This window comes from Dromaius novaehollandiae, chromosome 13 (genome assembly GCF_036370855.1).
Source record: "Dromaius novaehollandiae isolate bDroNov1 chromosome 13, bDroNov1.hap1, whole genome shotgun sequence".
Lineage (NCBI taxonomy): Eukaryota > Metazoa > Chordata > Aves > Casuariiformes > Dromaiidae > Dromaius > Dromaius novaehollandiae.
In genome coordinates this window covers 4,610,661-4,633,098 of record NC_088110.1, presented here as the reverse complement: position 1 = coordinate 4,633,098, position 22,438 = coordinate 4,610,661, and the positions used below count along the sequence as shown (strand labels likewise).

The 22,438-nt window shown below is 38.7% G+C and overlaps 2 protein-coding genes across 6 annotated transcripts in view; one reads left to right on the top strand and one right to left on the bottom strand.

Annotated features, from left to right (window-relative positions):
- The window catches only part of PRMT7 (protein arginine methyltransferase 7), a 67,222-nt gene extending 51,723 nt beyond the window's left edge, over positions 1-15,499 (bottom strand). For 2 of the 5 annotated variants that reach the window (XR_010391365.1, XM_026102088.2), the window contains exons 1-14: positions 15,400-15,499; positions 14,716-14,889; positions 13,743-13,779; positions 12,052-12,201; positions 10,124-10,232; positions 9,688-9,800; positions 8,243-8,484; positions 7,917-8,094; positions 6,670-6,797; positions 5,749-5,887; positions 5,154-5,237; positions 2,890-2,937; positions 1,734-1,823; positions 946-1,107 (exon numbers count right to left, since the gene is read on the bottom strand). Coding sequence is in view for 4 of the 5 variants with exons in the window: in XM_026102088.2 (XP_025957873.2) it covers positions 946-1,107; positions 1,734-1,823; positions 2,890-2,937; positions 5,154-5,237; positions 5,749-5,887; positions 6,670-6,797; positions 7,917-8,094; positions 8,243-8,484; positions 9,688-9,800; positions 10,124-10,232; positions 12,052-12,201; positions 13,743-13,779; positions 14,716-14,810 (1,575 nt within the window). In the remaining variant the exon portion in view is untranslated. The other 3 variants (XM_064519485.1, XM_026102092.2, XM_026102093.2) reach the window with 3 other exon arrangements.
- On the top strand, positions 15,464-20,532 carry SLC7A6OS (solute carrier family 7 member 6 opposite strand). Its single transcript, XM_026102121.2, has 5 exons — positions 15,464-15,667; positions 15,795-16,175; positions 17,540-17,743; positions 18,615-18,744; positions 19,554-20,532. The coding sequence occupies exons 1-5, from the start codon at positions 15,500-15,502 to the stop codon at positions 19,673-19,675; spliced, it is 1,005 nt and encodes a 334-aa protein (XP_025957906.2). The 5' UTR covers positions 15,464-15,499; the 3' UTR covers positions 19,676-20,532.
- The last annotated feature ends 1,906 nt before the right edge of the window (positions 20,533-22,438 follow it).

The window sequence follows — 22,438 nt, the reverse complement described above, 5'->3', positions numbered from 1 at the left end:
CTTCTATAATCTGCTCAAAATCAAAGGTGGAAGGGAGGGAACAGGGTTATAGAGTATTAGAATAAGGAAACCGTTAGGTGAGAGAAGGCTCAATTACAAAATTCTTCCTTGTATTATTTGCAAAGCTGGCGAATTATACACAGGGAAGAAAAGGGAGGGAAGAGCTGTCTTTTTTTAAGAGATAAACTTAAGGTTACATACATGAAAATGTTAGATTAGTTTTTGGTTTGTAGATATGTATATTTTAGTTACATAATTTGAGACCCAGACATTCTCTCACTTAAGCTGTTGGACAAAAGCTTTGCATATTAATTATCGAAGTACTTTTGTAATTTTTGTTGTCATAGTAGATTAACCCTTTGCAACCTTTACTGAACATCTCCAGCTCCAGTAAGTGTTTAAAAACAAAAAAAAGTATGCCTTTGTACAATTTCTAAAAAGTAATTTTTCAGAGTATTTTTAGCATGTGACTATGCTCAACTTTAGAACTGTGCACAGCCTCAAACGGTTCAGATTTACTGTGGAAAAAAAAAAAAATATATCCATACACATTTGTGAATCCTGCCTACAGCCTTATACTCACAAAATACTATCTTAAAAACTGTTATTTTACAGAATATCACACTTTAAAAGACACAATTTTGCCATATTTCAGCAATCGCTCTCTAATCTACAGAAATATTTTAAATATTCAATTCTTTCTTTTAAAAATGCGCCTAAATTTGGTCAAAATGATTCAAGTTCTTAATTTTCTGATAAGGGATGGCTGAAATGACAAAACACATCTTCAAGATGTCAAATTTTTCTTATTTTATATCAGTAGATAAGAGCAAAAGACATGTCTAAGGGGGCAGTATTAATAAACTTGAAATTCCAAAAAAGTCCTGAAAGAGTACTCAATATTAAGTGATTTCATATGAAATGCATGGTTCTAAACAATCTCACCTGAAACTCCACAATCATCATGTGCAAAGAAGCAGACTGAGGTAGGACAGTGACATTGCTGGCAAGATGCATGGTCACAGCTGTCCTAGCATACCAGAAATACAGGTTATGCCATGGCAACAGACTTGTAGTAAAAAATGGCTCTCCCAGAAGAACTGAAATCTTGTCAAAAAGAAGAGGGAGGTAAAGAGCATTTTAAAAAAGAACAGCAGCTCAAACAGCAACACAGGCTATTTATATCTTCAATTGTTGACAATGAAATAAAGCAAGCAAAGTTGACTAGATGAGAACTGCTGCTGCTCCATAAGGATCTAACTACTGCATATTCCATATCCTGCATAACAGACCTCTTTTTCTATTTTTAGTTAGTGAATGCAAAATTACTTTAGGTTGGAAAGTTTGTAATAAAAGTCACCAAAATTTGTACTTTTTATTTAAAAAAGTGTTAGCACTTCCAGATAGACTTTTGATTGGCTTGAGGAAGAGCTACAGCTTAATAGCACATACGCAGTTAAACCAGTTTAACTGCCCTTACAATTGGTGCAGGTTATGCAGGAAGGGAAAGTCATACCCTTTTAAAACAAAACATAAAAACCCACCAAAACATATAAACTAAATCTCACTTAGTTTCAGGAGGACAAAGTCTAAACCACCTGCTCATTACACTTTATATGAACTGGGATATAATGGGATTAATTGTGGTTATGGTAACTCAGTAGGAAACCAGAATTCATTTTCACCTCCTCCCCTCACCCCCCAAAATTCAGTATTGGACAACTGTTACATACTTTTTTATCTTCCAAATGAGAAGATGTCAGCGATTCAGGACGTGCTTCTACTATTTTAATTTTATCTTCAAGATGATTTGCTTTTAAGAACTAAAAGGAAAAAAAAAAAGTAACTTAGGCTTTCTTTGTTGAAAGCTACAAGAGATTAAAATCTGTACCAAAATAGTATTTTTAAACCAACATAAACCAAAGAGAAACCACTATCCAAAAGGAACTTAAAAAAGCTGGCTTCCATGACTTGCCCTTCAAAATATATTCTACAAGTGTATTCTTGAAGGGTGCATGCATTTAGAGCCATCATACCTATCGAGCCAAAGCACATGCCACTCATCTTCCTTTAGCGAAGTATATAAAAGGCAAAGAACGTAAAAGTTCTCTCTCTCATTCATCTGGACTCTAAAGCATATGGGAAAGATGGTCAGGAATGCAGCCTGGACTCCACTGCTTGGGCCCTTCTCTGCTTTACCCCAAAGAAGCAGTGGAAACATCACTTGCCGTTAAGACCCACTGCCTGCAGCCTCCAGAGAACCAAACAGAAGAGGAGCATTCCCAACATCTCATCTCCCCAGGAAAACAGAACTACTAGATGCCACTTTCCAAATGAGACTGGTGCAAGCTGCACAATGCTCTCACATTCCACTAATCCTCCAAAAACAAACAGCTTGGCTTTTATCACTGATGGAACGAGGGCAGCAGAGTAGACACTCAGGCAGGCAGTCCAATGCATATCAGTCAGGAGAGAGCAAACACTTGCAACCATCATTCTCGGCTCAGGTCAACTTCTCCAGTGACCTGTTCAGCTTGTGGTTAAAGCCCTAAGGTTCAAGACAGCTCACATGGGAAGTTGTGCTTGCAAGTTTCCTTTCACCTTGCAGCTAAGACCAGTGACTGAACACAAACAGTAAAACGCAAATCATTGATAGAGAAGGACCACTCCTCCAAGTATTTGCGAAAAGCTCTATATAACCTGATGGAAAAAAGCAAAAACAACCTCCCCAAAACATATATTCCCACTTCCCCAGTCTTGTCAGACTCTATGATTAATGAATCTATTTAACCTCCAAGCAGTTGATACAAAGACAATCAAAGTCATCAGCTTTGGCCTTAATAACCTCATGAGCTCATTTATTGCTTAAACAGAAGCCTAAATACTCACTTTTCCCATGACAGAACAGGACACAGCAGAGTTTTCTAATGTAAACACCTGAAGAAAACACACAATGGTCAATCAAACCAGCTTTATCATTTTTAATTAAAAGATTACTTACTGAACAGTGAAGGAACTATTTTGATGCCCCAGTGAACTGAACTTGCACATAGCTAGCTCATAAAAATCATGCATCTATTCCACAATCCTTTCCCGTGTGCCTTTTTTACAAAAAAAATTACTCAACAAATACAGGCCTAATAATGTTGTTTTCACAGCTCTTAAACAAAACAAAACACCACCACTACTTGTTTTCCATTTTTAAGATACACATAGAATATTAACAGTTGCTGTAGACATATTGTTGCCTCTGGGCAAACACAAACATATTCCTGAAAAGGAAACTTGTTACAGAAAACAAAATCCAAACTGTAGTTAGCCCGAAATTCCAACTTCCACTTTGACAACAGTCTGGGGATTTACTCTTTACTGAAGCGAAAACCAAGAAAGATTCTATTACAGCGGAGGCTTTAGGAAGAACTGCTTTCTCTCTGGAAGCAGGGGAATAGAGCATCACTGACTTCAATTCAGCGGAAAAAAGAAAACAGCTCACTTACAATTGGCCGCATCGCCAGTGTGGTGAATCGGCCCAGATTAGTTCTTACTCCTTGTGTGTGTGGTTTAGCATAACCTGACTATACTAGCTGGAAAGAGCTCTGACATGCATTGCAGTACAGCAGCCTTTTGAAGTTATGATCTTTATGCTTTATTCTATTTGATCTTTTAAAACTCACTTGAACACACTGTATTTTATGATGTAAATTAAACCTCCAGAGGTTTATCAGAAGATAGAGGGTTTATGTAACAATTTCTCAAAAAATATAGGCAGGTGCAGCAAGCAGTCATCAGTCTGTCATCAAAATAAGTTGCTGTGGATCAAAAACAAGCCACAGATAAACCTAAAGCATGGCTAAACAATGCCAAATCTCAAGAGCAATCTAGATCTCTGCCAATGACCTAATTCACTGACTAGCCTATCATCTTTCTCTGCCAGATGAAAGCCAAGCAACTACATTAATTGAGGAACTTGTTTTGCCAAAGACCTCTTTTTAGATTGGTTGCAAATCACCACAGTATCCTTTCCATTTCACCAAATCTTTTCAGATTGGTAGTGCACAGACTAAATAGCAAGAGCATGGTCAGCTGAGAGGTCTGGACAGCCACATCAAAGCCAAGTGCTCCACATTTATTAGGTACAGAGACTGTGGTATTAATGAGTCCTGATCAGCATCTCACTTTGTATATAGAAATTTACAGAAACTTTACAGGCACTGTAAAAAGTTATTCCACTTTCTGAATCAGCATCCCTGTGGTTGACTACAAACAATTTAATCAGTTTATCTGAGTGGTGAGAAAGTATTCTGGCAACCTAAGCAGACCGCAACTGTAAGTCACATTTGGAAGAAAAAAGGAGTAAGAAAAGATTCAGGCTTCATTCAACACTATGGTGAATCCTTAACCAACACGCCACTGGAGGACTAAAAGACTATTTTGGAACTCTGTCCTTGCCTGGTTCTTATACAGCCTCCTTGTCATCTGTGATTGGCCACCATCAAAAAAAAATACAGGGGCCATGGATCACAGGTTTAACTCAGCAAGATTATTTATTTCTATGAATTTGCCTAGCATCCTCCTCAGGATTACATTATGCGTTCCCAGATATGCAGTCTAACTGTAATAGATTTTAGTCTGAACGACTTCAGGAGAGAACACACCTGATAAGGTATACTGTCAGCCAGCCAGGTGGCTCTCAGTATTCCATCTACACACACAGTCAGTATTCTTAAAGCTTTTTATCTTGCTGTTATGGACCTTCCATTTCAGACTAGACAATAAATGTAATTGTAGCATTGCAAGCATAGAACAAAAAAAACCTGTCACACATTTTCATTGGTAGAAAGAGTATTTTCCAAAGCATTACCAAAAGCATTAAAGAAAGCAAACAGGAATCAGTAGGGAATGAAGAACACCACTGTCTTTCAAAGTTACGCAGTGGCAAACATCAGAACTGGTAAGCTGGTTGTCTCCCTAGACTTCAGCATGACCAGGGATAAATTTCACTTGCATTTAAACAGAATGAGAGCTTCTTTCTCATTTGTCACTAAAGAACCACTTGAAGTAAATTAAATAAAGGGCTGGAATGATGAATTATAGCAGAAAACTGAAAATATCAAGCTAAAATGCTAAGACCAGAAAAACAGGAAGTACTGTACCTGCTTTGCCCCAAGATAGTGAGCCAGCACAGGCAGCAGACTGCCATCACTGATGCAGAGACAAACGCTATCTGTTTTCAGAATCTATAGAAAATAAATTGTCATCATTATTCCTATTCAAGATGAAAGAGTTCTCAAATTCTAGGTGTTCTGGTGGCATTTTTTCCTCAGTGTAAATAAGATACTCCCATAGGACATAAGAATTGAGAGGTACAATGATTAATACAGATATTTCAAATAATGTCAGAAATGTTCATGTAATCCCTTGCAAAGAACTCGCACAAACATGTATTAGGCGTTTAGAGGAACACATTCTGATTTCCACCTGGGATCACTAAAAACCTGTCTACTAGTAACCCTTCTAACAAATATACAGAGCTGCTACATGTTCCCATCCAAACATGGCTGCTTTCAATTAAAAAAAATGAAATACCAAAGTTTTCATGACAAAATCCAACTTACAGCTGTTGATTTACATAAAATGCACTCTGTGTGCAAACCCCTTAGCAAGAGAGCAATGAATCCATTAATACTTACTGCAGAAAAAAAAGATAAACACACGTACCACAGAAACCACGAGGCAACATGTACTCACTTTTGTCAAAGACTTGATGTACTGGCATGTTCGGTTCTGATCATTTAATTCTCCAAAGCGTGGTCTATTCCAAAGAAGATGAGCCTGACATCTACAAACGGGACTCTCAGCATGAACATCTGCTTTGTTCTCTTCTCCTCTGGAAAATAAAAGAAATATATATATTAACTATAGCATCACTAACATATCTTCCCCAAACAGGTAAATTTATATATTTTAGCTAATATGCATATTAGTGCGCAAGGACTTCACTGTTACTGGTTCAAATTTACTAGTTCCCTGGAGATATTTTTTAGTTTTGCATTTGCAAATGAAAAGAAGAAAGAGGGGCAATTTTCACTTCTTTTTTAAACTTTTCCACTGACTTTGATAGTTAGGTATTTTAGGCTTTGACATTTTAGAAAAAAGTTGCTTGCTTGGATTCCTAAATGTAAAAAGGCACATAAAATTCAGGCATCAATTTTTAAAATTGGTATTGTTTTCTAAAAACCATAGCTGCTATTGCCATTGTGACCAAAACAAGTAAGTTCCTTTTACCTTGAGCAAAAGACACTAATTTCAGAAGACAGTGCTAATTAGCATTCTGTCTCTTTCCATTCTCTATTTTCAATCTACTTCACTCCCTTGCCCTTGTGCCAGCTCACTTGAGCTTCCTTTTAGGAGTTCCAGGAACCACCCATGAACGCTTTTGTTTCTCTGCCCTGTAACAGGATGCCTACCAGGGATAACACAGGAGCCCACAGTCCAAAGCTCAGCTGTGTTTCTATGCAACCTGTAGTTTCTTCACCTGTTCAATGCCCATGAAGTGGCTTCTAATAATCTGCTAGTCTTTAGGTTTTTATTTTACTCTTCCAAAAATACTCTTCCAAACTACCAGTAAAATACCATCCTTTTTCATACACATTTCACACGTATTGTTACCTGGCTTTCTGGAGCTTATACCACACAGAATACTCATCACGATAGGCAGTCAGGTACACATTCTCACCCTGGAAAACTGGCTCCTCATTTGGAAGAAAATATACACACTGCATCCAGTGATCTCTCCACTGAAAAGGTTTGATAAACAAAACCTTAGGAATTAACTCATGAATAGTACATGAAAAGTAAACAAACAACAGGAAACTAGTCAATAAGAATGGGCATGACTTTGAAGCATCTATATACGTGAAAGAATGTAATGAAAGAATCTTGTTCATGTCAGTAAGTCTGAGGAAGGACTAATACTTTACAGAGAACAAACACATTTCATATAGATTTCTTACAACAGAATAAACATGAGACCACTGACTTGCTGACTAGCTAAGCTTGTGTTTTATCACAAGAAAAGCAGATCACATTTTTTTTCTGCACTTATTAATGCTCTTTTACTTCTTTACTTCACTTATATTAGAAAGCTTTCTTGAATTGCTGACGATGACCAGTGCCTGCAGCCTCCTGAATCACATGAGCTCACTTAGTGTCATTCTGACACAACAGTTAGACTATTTTCTGTTCCAAAAAGCTGTATAGTGCACTGCAAATGTTCTAAGTTGACCAGATGCCCTGAAGTTGTTTGCTTCAAATTTTACTCTCAAGCACAGTAAGTACAAACAATTATTTTCTACTTTCCCCTTGACTAAGTTTATTCAGCTAGTAAATGCATTCCTACAAAAGCACAGGAATCTGATTTAATAGTGATCTCTCATTCCTTTAAACACCCAGTATCAACCCAGCAATTTTCCACACCTGTCTTTTTATGGGAGTATGATTATATTATTATATTCTTACTTCATTTTGTCATTTAAAATTTAATACAAAAAATACATGGAAGCAAAATACAGATTACTGTTTTGACCAGGGATAGAAACTATATTAAAAAAAATACGCACAAAGTTTTATTTTATTTCTTGAAGGTAAGAAAATTAAAAAAAAAAAATCAGTAATTTTGTGTCTAGAAAACAGCTTCAGTTTTTAAGCTTTCTATTGCTTCTATATTCTAAACCTAAAATGTTCAGTTACTATAGTTAACATTTCTATCATGTGTGTATTTAGTATCTTCCAATACGTTGTATGTTAGTAAAATTCCTATATAGTTTAAGAGACAGCTGCTTAAAACACTCAGTATGACCTTTACTTAAAATAATTACTAATGGATGATAACAATAACCACGGGCTTGGTATTTTACCTGGAGAGCAGAAGCGGGTTTTACCCAGTATGGAGCCATCGTACAATTTATCTTCCCAGAGGGGTCCATGTCAATATCCCACCAGGAAAGTACAATTTGTGCCTTGCCAGATTTTACAGGCTTCAGCTGCACTCTGTAGTAGGTAGAAGCACTCCTTACTGGCTTACTGAAATCCACGCTGCAGGGAAGCATCAAAATTGAAGAAAAAATATTTCAGTATTCTTCAGAAACTGCCATCAGTTTCCTAAGCTGAATACACAACTTTTTAAAAAGACGTAACAGGAAAATTCTGCGTGGAATAAAACAATGCCTACCCATTCTCTTACCTGAACATTGTCACAACGTCACTAAGGATAGTGAAGTCACTTGAAGGCATCTGATTCAGTTGGATATCACAAACAGAAGGAACACCTGGACAGTTCTCCATTTCTGACGGGGAGACAATAATTTTTTCACCATCCTCTGCTTTGACATGAACAGGAAACAGCTTGTTCCAGGACCACATCCTTCTGGATTCCACTAACTGGACATACACTGTTGCCCTATGAGGCACTGCCTCACATCCTTCCTGAGTGTTCAAAATAAAGGATAAAGGCATTCAACATAGCTGACTTATTAATACACGAGAAGTAAACTAATTGAAATGTGAACTAATTTAAAGAAAGACAAAGCAGCAGAAGCTTTGAAATCTTAAACTCCAATTATTTCATACACTTCTATAATATCAGAGCACTAGCTCTTTATCTCCTTGTGAAATATGACATACTTATCCATCTGTTCAGTGTAGTTCAGCAAGGCCACAGTATCAATCTGTTTCCCAGCTTCAGTTAAATAAATGTTTCTGTACTCATTCTGAGATTAAAGAGCTATCCAAAGCCTTTCAAGACAGATAACTACTAAGCTATCAACACAGAGTTTACGATGGCAATGAGTAAATAATAATGGCTTGTTTATCCAATGACAACTTTCTATCCATGTTTGAAGAGTACAGAACATATAAGTTGTTCCGAAAAAAAATCATTGTGAATAAAGAGCTAACAATGAAGTCCAAAAGCAAAGCTTTACAAAAAAGATTATTACAATTTTTTTATATATATGTATATACTCTGTGTGGGTGTGTGTGTGGGTGGGTGGGTGGAGTAGTAAGAAGTTACTGAGTGATGCTCTCTTTCTATATAAGCCTGGTAAAATAAGACACAGAATTCTACATAAAGTTTTGCTATCCACATTTTAATTAAAAGGAGCATAGAAAAATTAGAAAGGGTAAAGGAGAAAGCCCCAAAATTATACCCACAGTTTAGTCATCAAAAAACACTGGATATTAATTTGATTACAGTGTTTAAAACATCTCCAAGAAGAAAAAGATGCTGAGAAGCAAGAGCTCCTTAGCATAAAATCTGTGCCTGGGAGGTGAAGGCCATCAAATTTACGAGGAGAAAAAAAATTATTTTGTTTTTGAAAAAACCTCGGGCCCTATCTGCCAGCTGAACAACTACTAAGCTGAGATGTCCAGATCAGAACTGAGTGCCTTTCTGAAATATATTTGTTAACCAGCAAATTATTGGGTTTTCACATAAAGCAACTACATGCACTTTTATTCTAGGAATGAATATAGTAAAATATTCACTGAACAAGACATTAGCACAGCTGATGGCCTATTTACAAAGGATACAGAAGCCTAAGTCAAATATAATCTTTATCTTACTCCACAAAAGATAAAGGAGTTTCCTTACGGATCAATCTGGCACTCTATCAATTTCTACCCTCTTACCTGTACAAGATGCTTGTGTGCGTGCTCATAGGTTGGTAAAGCTCCTTCTCCTATCAGCTCTGTATCAAATAATTCTGTTACCAGGATATTTGCACGACATTGCATGTCTCCATCTAAAAGACACAATTTAATATCATATTAAGACTTTATACAGCTCTTTCAAGAGGACACCATGCTGTAAAGACATGTCATTCAAAAACTCATTTCTCTTAAGAGAACCTGCTGAAGACTGCAAATTCTCTATTTTCCTTTAGAAGTTTACTATGAAATTCAAATGACTACTGAAATACTATTATAAACGCTTCTTTTTGAAATAATCTTCCAATGTCACTTTCTAGACAGAAAAGTATTTGTTTCAATTAAAAACAACTGGAAAAAAAGGAAGAGCATATCTCTTGACTGAGGAATCTTTTTACCCTAAGTTTATTTTCCTCACCTGGCCCAACTGTAACTTCAGTGGAGTGCTTGTTGATTACCTTGATCTTGTCACTAAAACCATTTTTCTCCACTATCTTCACAGCAGCATTAGCCATGGGCTTGAAAACCTGTAAACAGCAAGAGTATAACACACTGGTAAGCTAACATCAGCATTCAAAATGAAAAGACACCAACCCAAAACAGAGCATATTTAGCCCTGCAAAAATTTAACACATTTTGTACTGTTTCCTAGTTGAAGTTCATTACCATGAGGCAGGACAGTAGGCCTCACTTCAAGAGTTCATAGAGTTCCAATGTCACTCTTACAAACTGAACTATCAGCTGTCTCCAAAAGCTACTCCAACTTAACTTTTGAAAGGCATACAGAATGCATGTTAATAAATTCTCAGCATTTACATTAAACAAACTAGTCATTTTTTAAAAATAAAAATACCTATTCATCAAAAGAGGCCCCAAGAAATACCTGTTTCTGATAAAGACAGTTAAAAACCAAACCAAACCATACAACCCCCCCACCCCCAAAACCCAACCACAACAACCAGCACTGAAATAGTCACTGGAATATGCCAATCTGCATATATTAGCAACATAACTGTGCCAAAAGAAAGTTTTTCTCTTCCTTGCTATAATCCCAGCTGTCAGAGTAGTGAATTTTTCTTTCTTTCAGAATAAAGAGAATAATAGAGAAAATAGATGACTTAAAAATAATGGAGCCATGATGAATGTGTTAACAGGGCTTAACTTCCCAAGTTAACTGCCAAGTTTTTAAACTTAAAGTATCAATCTTTGTAGCCTATTTGTAAGTATCTTTACCATTGGTAAATTTAAGTATTTTGTATTCTAAATATTCTACCCAGCTACAGAATCTGATTACTTAGGAAAAGAAATTTGAAGCCACTTTGGAATCTAGCCCAAATTTCAGAACTGGAATAATATACTGCTACTGGGACACCTATACCAGCAGTCCTCACACTTTCAGGTTAGGCTTTTCTTTCCCATAATGGTTCTCCTCTCCTCCCACAAGGTAGTGATCCTCCTCTGCCAGAGTGGCCAATAAACTACTGACCTCATGGTCACAACAACAGACTCCTTCCTATCACATTACTTCTGATTACTGTCCCTTCCCTACATCTGCCTGTGAATAAATTTATTCTGGAGCTTATTGCTTCCTGCGTCTACACAAAAGATGACTGTCCCTGAAAAGCAATTATAGGAAACTTAGATAGCTCTCTTTCAACTACGACCTATAGACAAATAAATCTTCTCTTTGTTTCCCTAAATGTGTTTAAAAAAAAAAAAGTTAAACTGCCAAAATGTTTCTGTTATCCTTAATATAAGCAATGGCTGCTAACGGCCACCAGAATGTTTCTTAATTGCCAATACACTGGGAGATGCTCTATCTAATCACAAATAGATGAAAAAAAAGTTTATGAGACAGTCTCTTTATTAAGATGTAGTCCATATTATGGTTAACTAGTCTGAGAACCCATCCTTGAGAGACAAAACTCATGAAGCTCAGCAGTATGGTCTGAGAATACTCACATTTTTCAAAATATTCATCAGCTCTTCCATATTGCATTTGAGTTTCAATAAGAAGCAGAGAAGACAGAGCACTGTAAAACTTGGCTCAGTACTTTTAGGTAATCTGTGCATTTACAGAAACTGTCCCAAAAATGAAAAATGTTTTATGCCTTCTCGAATATATTCTTGTAAGATCCACCTCTTTTTTGCACACATACGTATATAAAATTTGCACTTCAGAAACCACAATGCAAAAAAGCAAATGCATCCACAACACCGATCGTGCAGACAGAACAACTGCACTGACCCTCTAAAAAACAGATTATGAACATACATGCTACCCAACACCACACCATTTCATATGTTGGAAAGCAGAAGAATGTGCAATCAGTTACAAATGCTTACCTCAATAGCGTAACAGAAATCTGCACCTGCTGAAGCTGCCATCATAGACAAGAGTCCTGTGCCAGTTCCTATGTCTAAAACAATTGCTTTCTCACCTCTTTCTTTTACTCTGCTCACTGCAGCACGGATACCTTGGTAATATTTCACATTCTGTCAAAGGAGAAAGAAAAAGGAAAGATCAGCCACCTTTCATGTGTTTAGGTATTTAATTTTTGCGCAAGAATCTTGCGCTCTCAGACTACAGGAGTTTATAGTTAGAAAAAGGCCTACAGACACTTTTTATGCTTGCGCAGCCATAACAGAGCCATTTTCAGTGAAAGCAAGCATTTCTGGAGGAAGCAGTCACCTTAGCAATACAACTGAAGTACAACAGTACATCAGTCCACCTAAAATATATCAATCTTTATCACACTATTCACCTCATCATTCATCAGTCCGCTGTTTACAGTGCATGCATAATTTACAAATAAAAAAATTTTTCTGAAGCAAATAATAAGATCCATCTGAGATACTACTGTTTTTTGCATTACTTTTCCCACTTTTAACTTGCATAGTGATACAGTGCCTATGACAGTACAAAAGCTGAAGTATCTTGAATTTAGATTCTCCTTCTACTGGAAAACATTCATATGTGAGAAGCAACACGTGAGACTAGATATTGGTTTATGGTTATGTGCCATTAAGCGGGGATACATGCATACCAGCATTAATAATAGGAGAGAAATCAAATGCTGCCATTTGTCAGCTACAATATACATATGGAGCAAATGTAATCATATATTTCAGTAACAGCATATTCCAGACATTTCTTTCCAAATGATTTACCAAGCCTTTGCAAATAATCCATGATCTTTCAAAATTATAAAATTAACGAGGTCTGCTGGAGTCCCTTCCAAACAACTATGCTTAACATTTTTGATATATAATTCTAGTAGAGTCATTTAATTACTCAGGCACAACTTGCTTTTTTTACATGTTTTCGTATGAAATGACTGATCCCACTGGCAGGTTCGCTTCAAGATTCACAGTGCAGACACCATAGAAGTCTTTAAAAAAGTTAGTCACCAAATGGCTAAAGCACGAAGAACATCTGGAACATTCACTCCAGACTTCATCATACTTGCAGATATGGTATTCATCTTCATTTCTTTCTCAATACTAACTGGTAAATAAGAGCTAAAAAATATCATGAAAGAAGAAAGACAGACTTTACTTACATTCTTATAAAACCAAAGATGACTAGGTTCATATTTACAGCCTTTGAAATTTCATCTAATGAGCTCTGTCGAGATATGGTCAAAAATTTCAAACCTAGAACAAACTACTAAAATCAGTTACTAAGTATCACTAGTTAGTATTTTTCTTACAGGAAGTGAACAATGCTAATATTTATTTGGTGCTCTTTGTTCTTGGACATCTTGGTTTTCATCTATACAATTTTCTTTCTTTTTTCTTTTTAAATCATTGCTACATTACTAGCACTGCTGTATGTTCTGGAGTAAACAACAGTGCTCTAGAGTCAAATGTGAGAAGGCATCTATCTGTTGATAGAACAGCAGGACTGGTATCTCAAAGGCTACAAATCTGAACACTTCTCAGCTTCCAGAGAAACTTGTATAATCATGCAGTGACAGCTGTTCAAGAAATAAACATTTTCTCTCGATTCAAAAATTATTTGCTTCTATACTTACTCGGTCTTTATCATGAAGCATATCTGCATAGCGTGACCTAAAATAAATAAAATTCCAATCAAAATACTGCCTACTGCAAAGCATAGAACAAAACTGCTAGGTTTTAGTAAAAGAAAACAAAGGAGGTTATCTAAGGCAGCAGGTCCCAATGAATGTGCAGGCAACTGTGACATGTTCTTGGAGTTGTTTCTCAGACCTAAGGAATGATGTCATTTCAGTGGTCTACTCATCAGCATATACATGAATGAATGAATTGCTACTATATATTCTCTCTTCAGCAATGGACCCAATACATGGACCTATGGGCAAACTGCTGTGAAGCAATGACAACCGGGATGGATGCAGGTTCACACATAACGATGGCAATGAAAGGCAGTCCAATATCGGTCAATTATCTGCTACTAAGATCCTTAAACTAAAAGTTAGCATTAGTAATAAGCTGGAACACACTGCAATTTAGATCATCTAACTAAATCAGTAACAACTGGAGTCATTTTCATTTATTGGTAACCTTGTTGCCAAGATTAAAATAATGAATTTTTACATTTCGCTGGTCTCCATTTCTCCATTGCTTAAAAATACCTCAAAATCCAATCTTCCCAAATTCTCTGACCATTGCATTAAGCTCTTAAAAAGTTACTATAAGAATATACAATCATCAATTATTTGTTGTGCTAGGGCTTTAAAAGAAACTCAGCCAATGCATTTTGCCACAATTCTATGACTGTCAGTATGAAAACCAGCACCTCAGAAAACGCTTAAGAACATTTGGAAGAAAACTACTTGGAGAATATTTTCAAAAAATCTACACATAGAGTTCTACACTGAACAATACACTGTAACATTTAGGCTGCCATACTTGGCAAGCCTTTGAAACTCCTACAGAGATAAACCCAAAACCAGTCATAAAAGCAAGCTGTTTTTGCGTTTCTTTATAACTCGAGAGGATTGATCACGGATTTTCCCAGCATACCTTGCAATTTCCTGATGGTAGTCATAGTCCTCGTCCTCCTCTAACCACTCCATTGCGCCCGTGGTTGGATTCGCTCTTCCACAAAAGATCTTCATGATCGATCTCAGTTTATATTATTTGCATATTCCGTGCAGATTTGCTGATGTGGCTTTGGGATAACACTCAACACGCTGGCTGTGGAAAATACAAACTCCAGTGAAGACAACAAACGTCACTTTCCCTCAGGATACCTGTCCATCCCCTCCCGACTGCCGCTGCCTCGGCCAGGCGCACCGCTCCCTTCCTTGCGCTTTCTGTAAGCGCGTTTCACGCTCAGGCCTGTCGCTCAGCCCAGCTCACCACCTCCCCATCGGATGAGATAACTAACATCTGTGAAATCCCCAAACGATCCCCCCCGCCCCCCAAATGATCAACGTATTCTAGGAAAAACCACCCCCGCAAGCTCCGCACTCGGGGCCCCGGGGCTCCCCAGACCCGCTCCGAGGCGGCACCTGCGGGGCGGGTAAACGCCGCAGCGTCCCGGGCGTCGCCTCGGGGAGGCCCGGCCGCCAGCACCGGGCGGGCAGGAGGGAGGGAGGAAGGGAAAAGCCGCTATGGGGCCCGCGACGCCCTTCTCTTCTCCCCGCCGGGCCCCGAGCCGCGGCGGCGGCGCCCCCACCCCCCAACATGGCCGCCGCCGCTCACCCCGGGGCCGCCTCACGGCGCGCGAGCCGCCACCTTCCCGGCGTGCCCCGCGCGGCGCCCCTCCCACCGCCGCGCCGCTCCCGGCGTGCCGCGCGGCGCCATGGAGCGGGCGGCGGTGCTGCGCGTGAAGCGGAAGCGCGGCGGGCCGGAGCCGGCCGAGGCGCTGCTCCTCGCCTGCAAGCGGCGGCGCGCCGAGCCGGGCGGCTCGCCCGGGCCCCCGCGGCTGCAGAAGGAGCTCTTCAAGCTGGTGGCCACCGTCTCCTCCAAGGTACCGCTGCCGCGTCTCCCGGCCCGCGGTGGGGGTGCCGGGCTCCCGCGGCCTGGCGGCTCGCGCAGTTTTGTATTGCGCCGACGGTGCGAGCCGCGTCCCTTCCTTGTGCTCTCTCCGGTGCCAGGACGAACCCGTTCAGCAGTACGTGCAGGAGGTGATCACCCGCGGCAAGGCGGCTCGCAGCCTGCGGCCCTCCTCGGGAAGCGCCCAGCGGATCTTGCAGGATCTCCGCGCCGCCAGGCAGGCGAGCAGGAGGGAGAACCGCTACCGCGTGGTAGCCAGCCACCGGCCGTCCTCCTCTGAAAGCCGGGTTGCGCCTGGCGTGAACGGCAAGGCGCCGGCTGATGGCGACAGCTCAGACTCTGAAGCACGGAAAGATGCTTCAGAAAAAGGCAGCCGTGCTGCTGATGAGAGTTCAGACTGCTGTGGGAAATTCCAGTTATTTGATATTGTACAAGAAGAGGAGGTGGCGGAAGACTCCAGCCTAACAGCGGCGAACCCGCAGGTCAGCAAAGAGTGTAGTCAAAGTCCTCTTATATGACTGGTATCTGTGGGCAAACTGACAGCTATGGAAGGACCCTTAACTAGATATTTATAAGTGGGAGTACTTTATATATTTCTATAGGAAATAACTTTCACGAGGATCCTAAAGTACAGTAATGTTGTTGAGACAGGCAGCCTTACAGAGTTGGCCACTACAGGAAAGGCCTAGTTTTTCTGTACCCTGTTCAGATACCTAAATGCTTATGTTCCTGTGTTAGGTGGAGCTCTGAAGGTTTTACAAACTTTTACTCTGCTTTCTAGCAATGAAAAATTCTATTTGCCTGTCTCTCCAGCTACCCAGATGCCTAAGAATGTCACTTCTAGGCAAGGTTCACTGAAAGAAAAAATACCTGTGAGCCTTCCCTTCTCAGAACCCCAGTATACCCTTTAACTGTGTATTCAATTTTTAGCAGAACTCTTAGGTGTTTGACAGGCTTCTTAGCCCCTATATTCTGTTTTTACTGGTATTATGAGTTAAGTATGCCTTTAATTGGAGAAGTATCGACTTAATTTCTAGAATGGTTTTAGTATGAGGAAGTTCTGCCTTCTGTGTAGGGTTGTGCTGCATACAGTGTATTAAGATTTTGTATTAAAAAGTCTTACAACCATATAAAAAGAAGATAAGAGGGGTTTTTTTTGTATGCTTCCTTTAGTTCTTTAACAGTATATAAGTACATCTGGATGCTTTACTTAATGCTTTACATCACAGCTCTGAGGAAGATTTAAAGGCTTTGTGCTAAAGAAGAAAATATACATGTGAGCAAGTCTAGCTGTCCTCAAGTTTCTTCTGTCTCAGTGCAGAAGCAAAGAATTAAACAGCATGTCTACAGGGTCAGCCTTTTCCTGTTGATTAGTCATATTTTCTTTACTTCTTCTGTACACCTGGTAGACTGTAATCTACTAGTGTTTTATCAATGCTAATGTATACAGATCTTTACACTTGCAACATTGCGGGAATGCTGTACAAAGCATAGCCTATTTTAAAGCATGTTGTTTCAACCGACATGCCATCAGAAACAAACAGTTGTACAGAATTAGTCATTTCCCTTCAACGGTTTGTAATGAACCTGTCCCAGAAGTTTTCTCCCTATTACCTAAAACAAGGTATGGATGTACAATATTAGGCTAATTTGAAAATTCTTTAATGTCTTTCTATTTTAGATAGCTAATGTTCCAGATAGTATTCCAGTAGGAAAGTTTTTAATTCTGAGTTTTCAGAAGGTCACTCTCAGCTAGGTATTGGCTACTAGCTACAAACAAAACTGTCTGTAACTAAAACTCTCTGTTTGATTTCAATGATAATGCGTATTTTTTTTTTGGCAACAGAAAACTGGTGATCCAGATGTGATTCTCTGCAATGCAGTAGAGATGATTCGTGAGCGTTTAAATGTTTCTGAAGACGGTAAGAAAGTAGAACACCATGAGAAAGAAGATGAATATGTTTATGACATCTACTATATGGAAACATCAGCCGCTGGTTGGATCCAAAATATCCTGTCCGTCCAGCCCTATAAAGAGGAGTATGAACTGGTAAAGATGTGGAAAACATATTTCTCCATTAGAAAGGCCATGAATAAACATGTTTAAAGTCCTAACATAAAAAGTGACCATGCCAAAAAAGATACTTTGAAAATACTACACTTGCACTCAGTGACCTCTCTGTTAAGCTTTCAGTAATTGCCAGTCCTGTGTTCCCTCAGGTTACTGTTGATTAGAGCAAATGATGTGGCTATGAAAACTGAAGGGGTAGCATTTGTGTACTCACAAGGATTTGACTGACTTCAATTTGGCAAACAAATTTTGGTGCATAAAATACAAACCTAAGTAATTCATCTGTCATTTGGGCTGGTAGGAGGCAGCAATTGAAATGTTGTAAGTACATTTGGGGAAGAAGGAGCAAGGGGGACACAACTTTTTTTGGCCGTCCTCAATTTTTGAGAACTTGAACTTACAATCTTAGTAAGAGGCCTTTTCTTGTAATAAACAAATACCTTTCAGTGACTGTGAACTTATGAAGATACAATGTAAGCTTTATTCCTTCATTGCATGGATACTGTGGTCAATATACTTTGTATATAAGGAACCTGAAGCAACTTTTTCTTTTCCTTGAACTGTTATACCACTGCTGGAAGTGAGTAGGATTAATTTTGACATCAACTTCAGCAACCCTGGAACGTTTAAATGCATGACTTACCGATTTTTTTACCAAAAGCAGGTTGCTATGTTATGGTGGATGTACAGACAAGTTATTTTACTGTGTGCTTAGTCCAACTTCTAAATAACTCTGCTTTCAGAATCTCTTGACTCTTTTCTTTATGGACTGCTGTTTAGGTGGATGAAAAACTGCTTACGTCTGTGTATGTTTTCTATAATGAATGTTCTGTTCCATGTTGACATGCAGGTAGATGATGATCATGTTCCAGGGGAAATATATGAAGATGAAGATGATGAAAATGATGAAAATAACTGGCGTAATGACTATCCTGACGAAGATGAGTTCTTACCCGAGGAAGATGGTGATGCAGAAAAAGGTATGCTTGTTAAAAGTAGTCTGCTTTCATGCTATGCGCATTTAAATCCCATCCTTTTTTGTATTTCCTCTTTCTAAAACCACAAACCTTGCACTGCTGGTGTATTTTTTTGCTATTATAATGGGTTATATCAGCTCAGAAAAGAATCATTAGGCACCAGGGCAAAGTAAGTGGACACTGCACAGAGATGGAGGGGGAGTATGAACTTCTGAAAGCTGGGGTGAGCAGTTCAGTTGGCTCACCATGTCTTGCAGAACCAACATGTAAGGTAGTAACTGACTTTAAATCCTATGAACTTAGCTTTCCTAGTTGTGCAATACTTTAGATTATAGGAAAGTCAAAATTTTAAGAACTAGTTTAAGATGGAATGACTTAATATATAGCAAAAAAGCACTAAATTACTGTGCTGTAATGTAAGTGAAATAGAAGTCACTCTCAAACAGATTTTTATGAGCCATCCCTGCAATAGTTTTAAATGAACTCAAATAACTATGCTAGGATCAGGGATTTTTCTGGTTTAAGTACTTAACTTCAAAACCAGAAATGTATTTCAGGCTGCTGCAATTGCAAAGGATTGCTTGTTTTGAGAAGGAGTGGAAGACTAATGTCCCACATACTGGTGAAACACTGTCTCTGCTTTCTTTCCCCCCGGCCCAGTCCAAGTACCGTTCAACGCTGATCTAATATAGCAGTTATTCAAACTTCATGTATTTTTCATTTGTGTTACTATGGAAATATACATTAGTCAGATTAATATAACTGTTTAAAAAGAAGGGATAGTCTAAAGCTGCGTTATGCTGTTTTTCTAGAGTCTGAAGAGAGCTTGAGTGATGAAGACCAATGTTTCAGGAGAAGAACATGGAACAAATACTGTCATGAGGTCCTACAAGAATTTGGATATGATGAGGTCCAGGATTTGGATTCTGACTGACAGGGTTTTTCTTTTTTCTTTGTTTTGGTTTTTAAGATGAAATGCAAAGAACTTGCAGCAGAACTGAAATTCTAGAAAGCTGCTGGTGGCTATTTTTGAGACTGTATAGCTTAAAAAATGGAAAAGCACTTTCTGGTAAAAGCTGTACTCATTGGGACAGTAGGAAGCCAATCTTTAAATGGATGAATTTAAGCTAAGCTTTTCCTGTCTGACCTTCGGAAAACATTCTGAAACTTAGTGACTCACATGGTTCACCCTAATGCTCACTGGTTAGGCTTGAGCATTAGATACAACTAGACTTTAGGATTCCGGTAAATAATAAAAGCTCATTTTAATATCTGAGCTGTGTCACAAATGTTCAGCCAACTTCAGCTGGTAGATATTGAACAGATGAGTGGCACTTAACATGCATTTTCTTTCTTAAGCAGAAGATAGTATCTGAGTTGGGGGTTTGGTTTTGTTTGTTTTTTTTCTACCTGTTCTATGATGCTGAGGTAGTGGAGAAAGCTTTTTTTTTGAGCTGCATGCCCAATCATTTATATCAAGATGGGTAATGTTATATGTGGAGGTACTGTAAGCAGCAGCCCTTACTGTAGTCACTAAGGCATAAGGTTTTGCAGGATGATGTCTAGCATGTGGCAAGAGATGTAGGTCTCCCTATAAAGCAAGTAGGAGTCCTAGAAAAAGGCACTCTGCTTCTTCCTGTGTTTAAGCTTGTCATCTTTGCAAGCATTTGGCCACATGAAATACCTTGACCTGACCATTTTATTGCTGGGTATGTCTTCTGTACTTTTACTACTGGAGTAGAGTAACTTATATGCATTTACACTGTAAATAAAGAATCTTTGTGGACTGTTTTCTTTATTCACATAAAGAGCATAGGAGTCAGTTCAGCTGAAGCCACTTCAGCTTACAAAGTTGTATTCATCTATCTTTAAAACAATGCGATCTTCTTGCAATTTTGCATCAGTCCTAGTTTCTGTAAGCTGGTCCTGTAAAAGGGACTGCAGCTGAGTAGGAAACTGAATCTCCCTACTAAATAACAGGTTCTGCTGTGTAATACTTTTTATAAATGCAAGTATTGTCATTGCCTGTTGAGGCTGGTGTAGAATTCAGGCGTAAGTGTATCCCATACCTGCCTGTCAGTGTAGCTAAGTTTCCATTTTGAGTTTAGCAGGAAGCAGTGAACTGAATGCTAGTCTCTCTTCTCTAGGTATAGTCACTGGAACTGAGTAGCAAAGATAAATTATGTAACAAAGGAAATGAGCTCTCCTGCAGCTGTCAACCTAGCACCACCAATGATGTTGCATGTAAGACAGGTGAAGCTGGCACTTACCCTATCTGACTGATCCTTAAGAGTGAGGAGTTTAAAAAGAATGGATCTCTACTTGAATCTTGTGATTCACTGTCTGTAAAAAGGATCCCCCAAACCTGAAAGTTGGTCAATTAATTCTGGCTGCTGCTGTAAAGGTAATAGGTCACATTTTTCTTCTTGTTTTCATGCAAAAGCTAAGATGGTTCTTAGCTTTAACCTCTCCAACAACCACAGCCTGTTATGTTGCCTACTGGACAACTGTCTCACATACTAAATTCACTCTACTCGCATGCAAGACTTTAAAAAGCTCTATTATAACAGTCAAATACTAATTTTCATTAAAGACTAAAAACACTTATACATGGCTTATGTGCCAAGTGTGCACAAAGTTCCTCAGCTGGTTCTTAACTGTCTTAAATCCAAAAGTAGCTTCATAAATATACCCATAGCCTCTATTTGGTTAATTTTTAAACAACTATTACAATTTCTAGGTTTTTTTGTTTAATATAAACTAAGGCAAGAAGTCAGTACAAGAATCCAATTGTTTTTACTGTTACTGAAGTGGCTGACGCAAATGTGGAACAGCATTTCAAGTATGCATGTCTTCAGCCAATCTTTTGATTGGAGGATTTGGTTTAACTTAAAAGGAAACAAACACACAAACTGCACCCATGGACAAACTTGGTCAACATTTTGAAATAAGATAAGAATTCCCAATATGTTTTTGAAGTATATCTTACTCTGCTGGCCAAAGAGGCTGGCTTCATGCTTCCTTTTGTCACCCCTGGATTCAGTGTCAACATTCCTGCATGTCCTGAGGTTAGGCTTGCAGCCTTGGAGTCCGCCAAAACTTGTGAGACTTGCTAACTTCTATGTCTGTATTGCACTAGTACTTTTTTTCCCCTGTCTCAAACTTTGCACCTTAACCTTCAGAAGAAAGATGGTGATCACTAGGTCAACACTGACCTTCAACTCAAGTATGCTTCTTGCAGTTGATGGGAATTCTTTTTATTTCACTCAGCAGAATATGTAATCTGGGGAATTTAAGCGTACAAGAGAATAAGTGTTTTTGCTTTTCTCTCTCCACAAACTCTCTAGAAGAGAATTAATGGTACAAATAATACAGACTAGGACAGTATGCATGCAATTTCCCCTTTCCCTCAAGTTTCACAGCATGTAGCAAGGATCTTTATTTTTATTGTGCATCCCTTGCATTCAGAGATGCACTAGGACTCTTTTCTCTGTATTATTTTCTTTCCAGGTCACTCACTCAGCTTTCAGGATAAAGTCACTACCATGCTATAAAAGGGGGAAAAGACCCATTGTTCTATGGTTTTATGGATGACTATTTCCTAGTGAACTGTACTGAAATTCAGAAAGGGAAGTTTCTGACTGCTAATGTAATGCTGATGATGTGTGTTCCACTGAAACAGTTCAGAGACAAATGC

Excerpts from the sequence above, each read along its gene's own strand:
- SLC7A6OS (XM_026102121.2), top strand. The coding sequence starts at position 15,500 with ATGGAGCGGGCGGCGGTGCTGCGCGTGAAGCGGAAGCGCGGCGGGCCG. Across the intron at positions 15,668-15,794 it reads TGGCCACCGTCTCCTCCAAG|GACGAACCCGTTCAGCAGTA; the intron begins GTACCGCTGCCG and ends CTCCGGTGCCAG. Across the intron at positions 17,744-18,614 it reads ATAAAGAGGAGTATGAACTG|GTAGATGATGATCATGTTCC; the intron begins GTAAAGATGTGG and ends GTTGACATGCAG.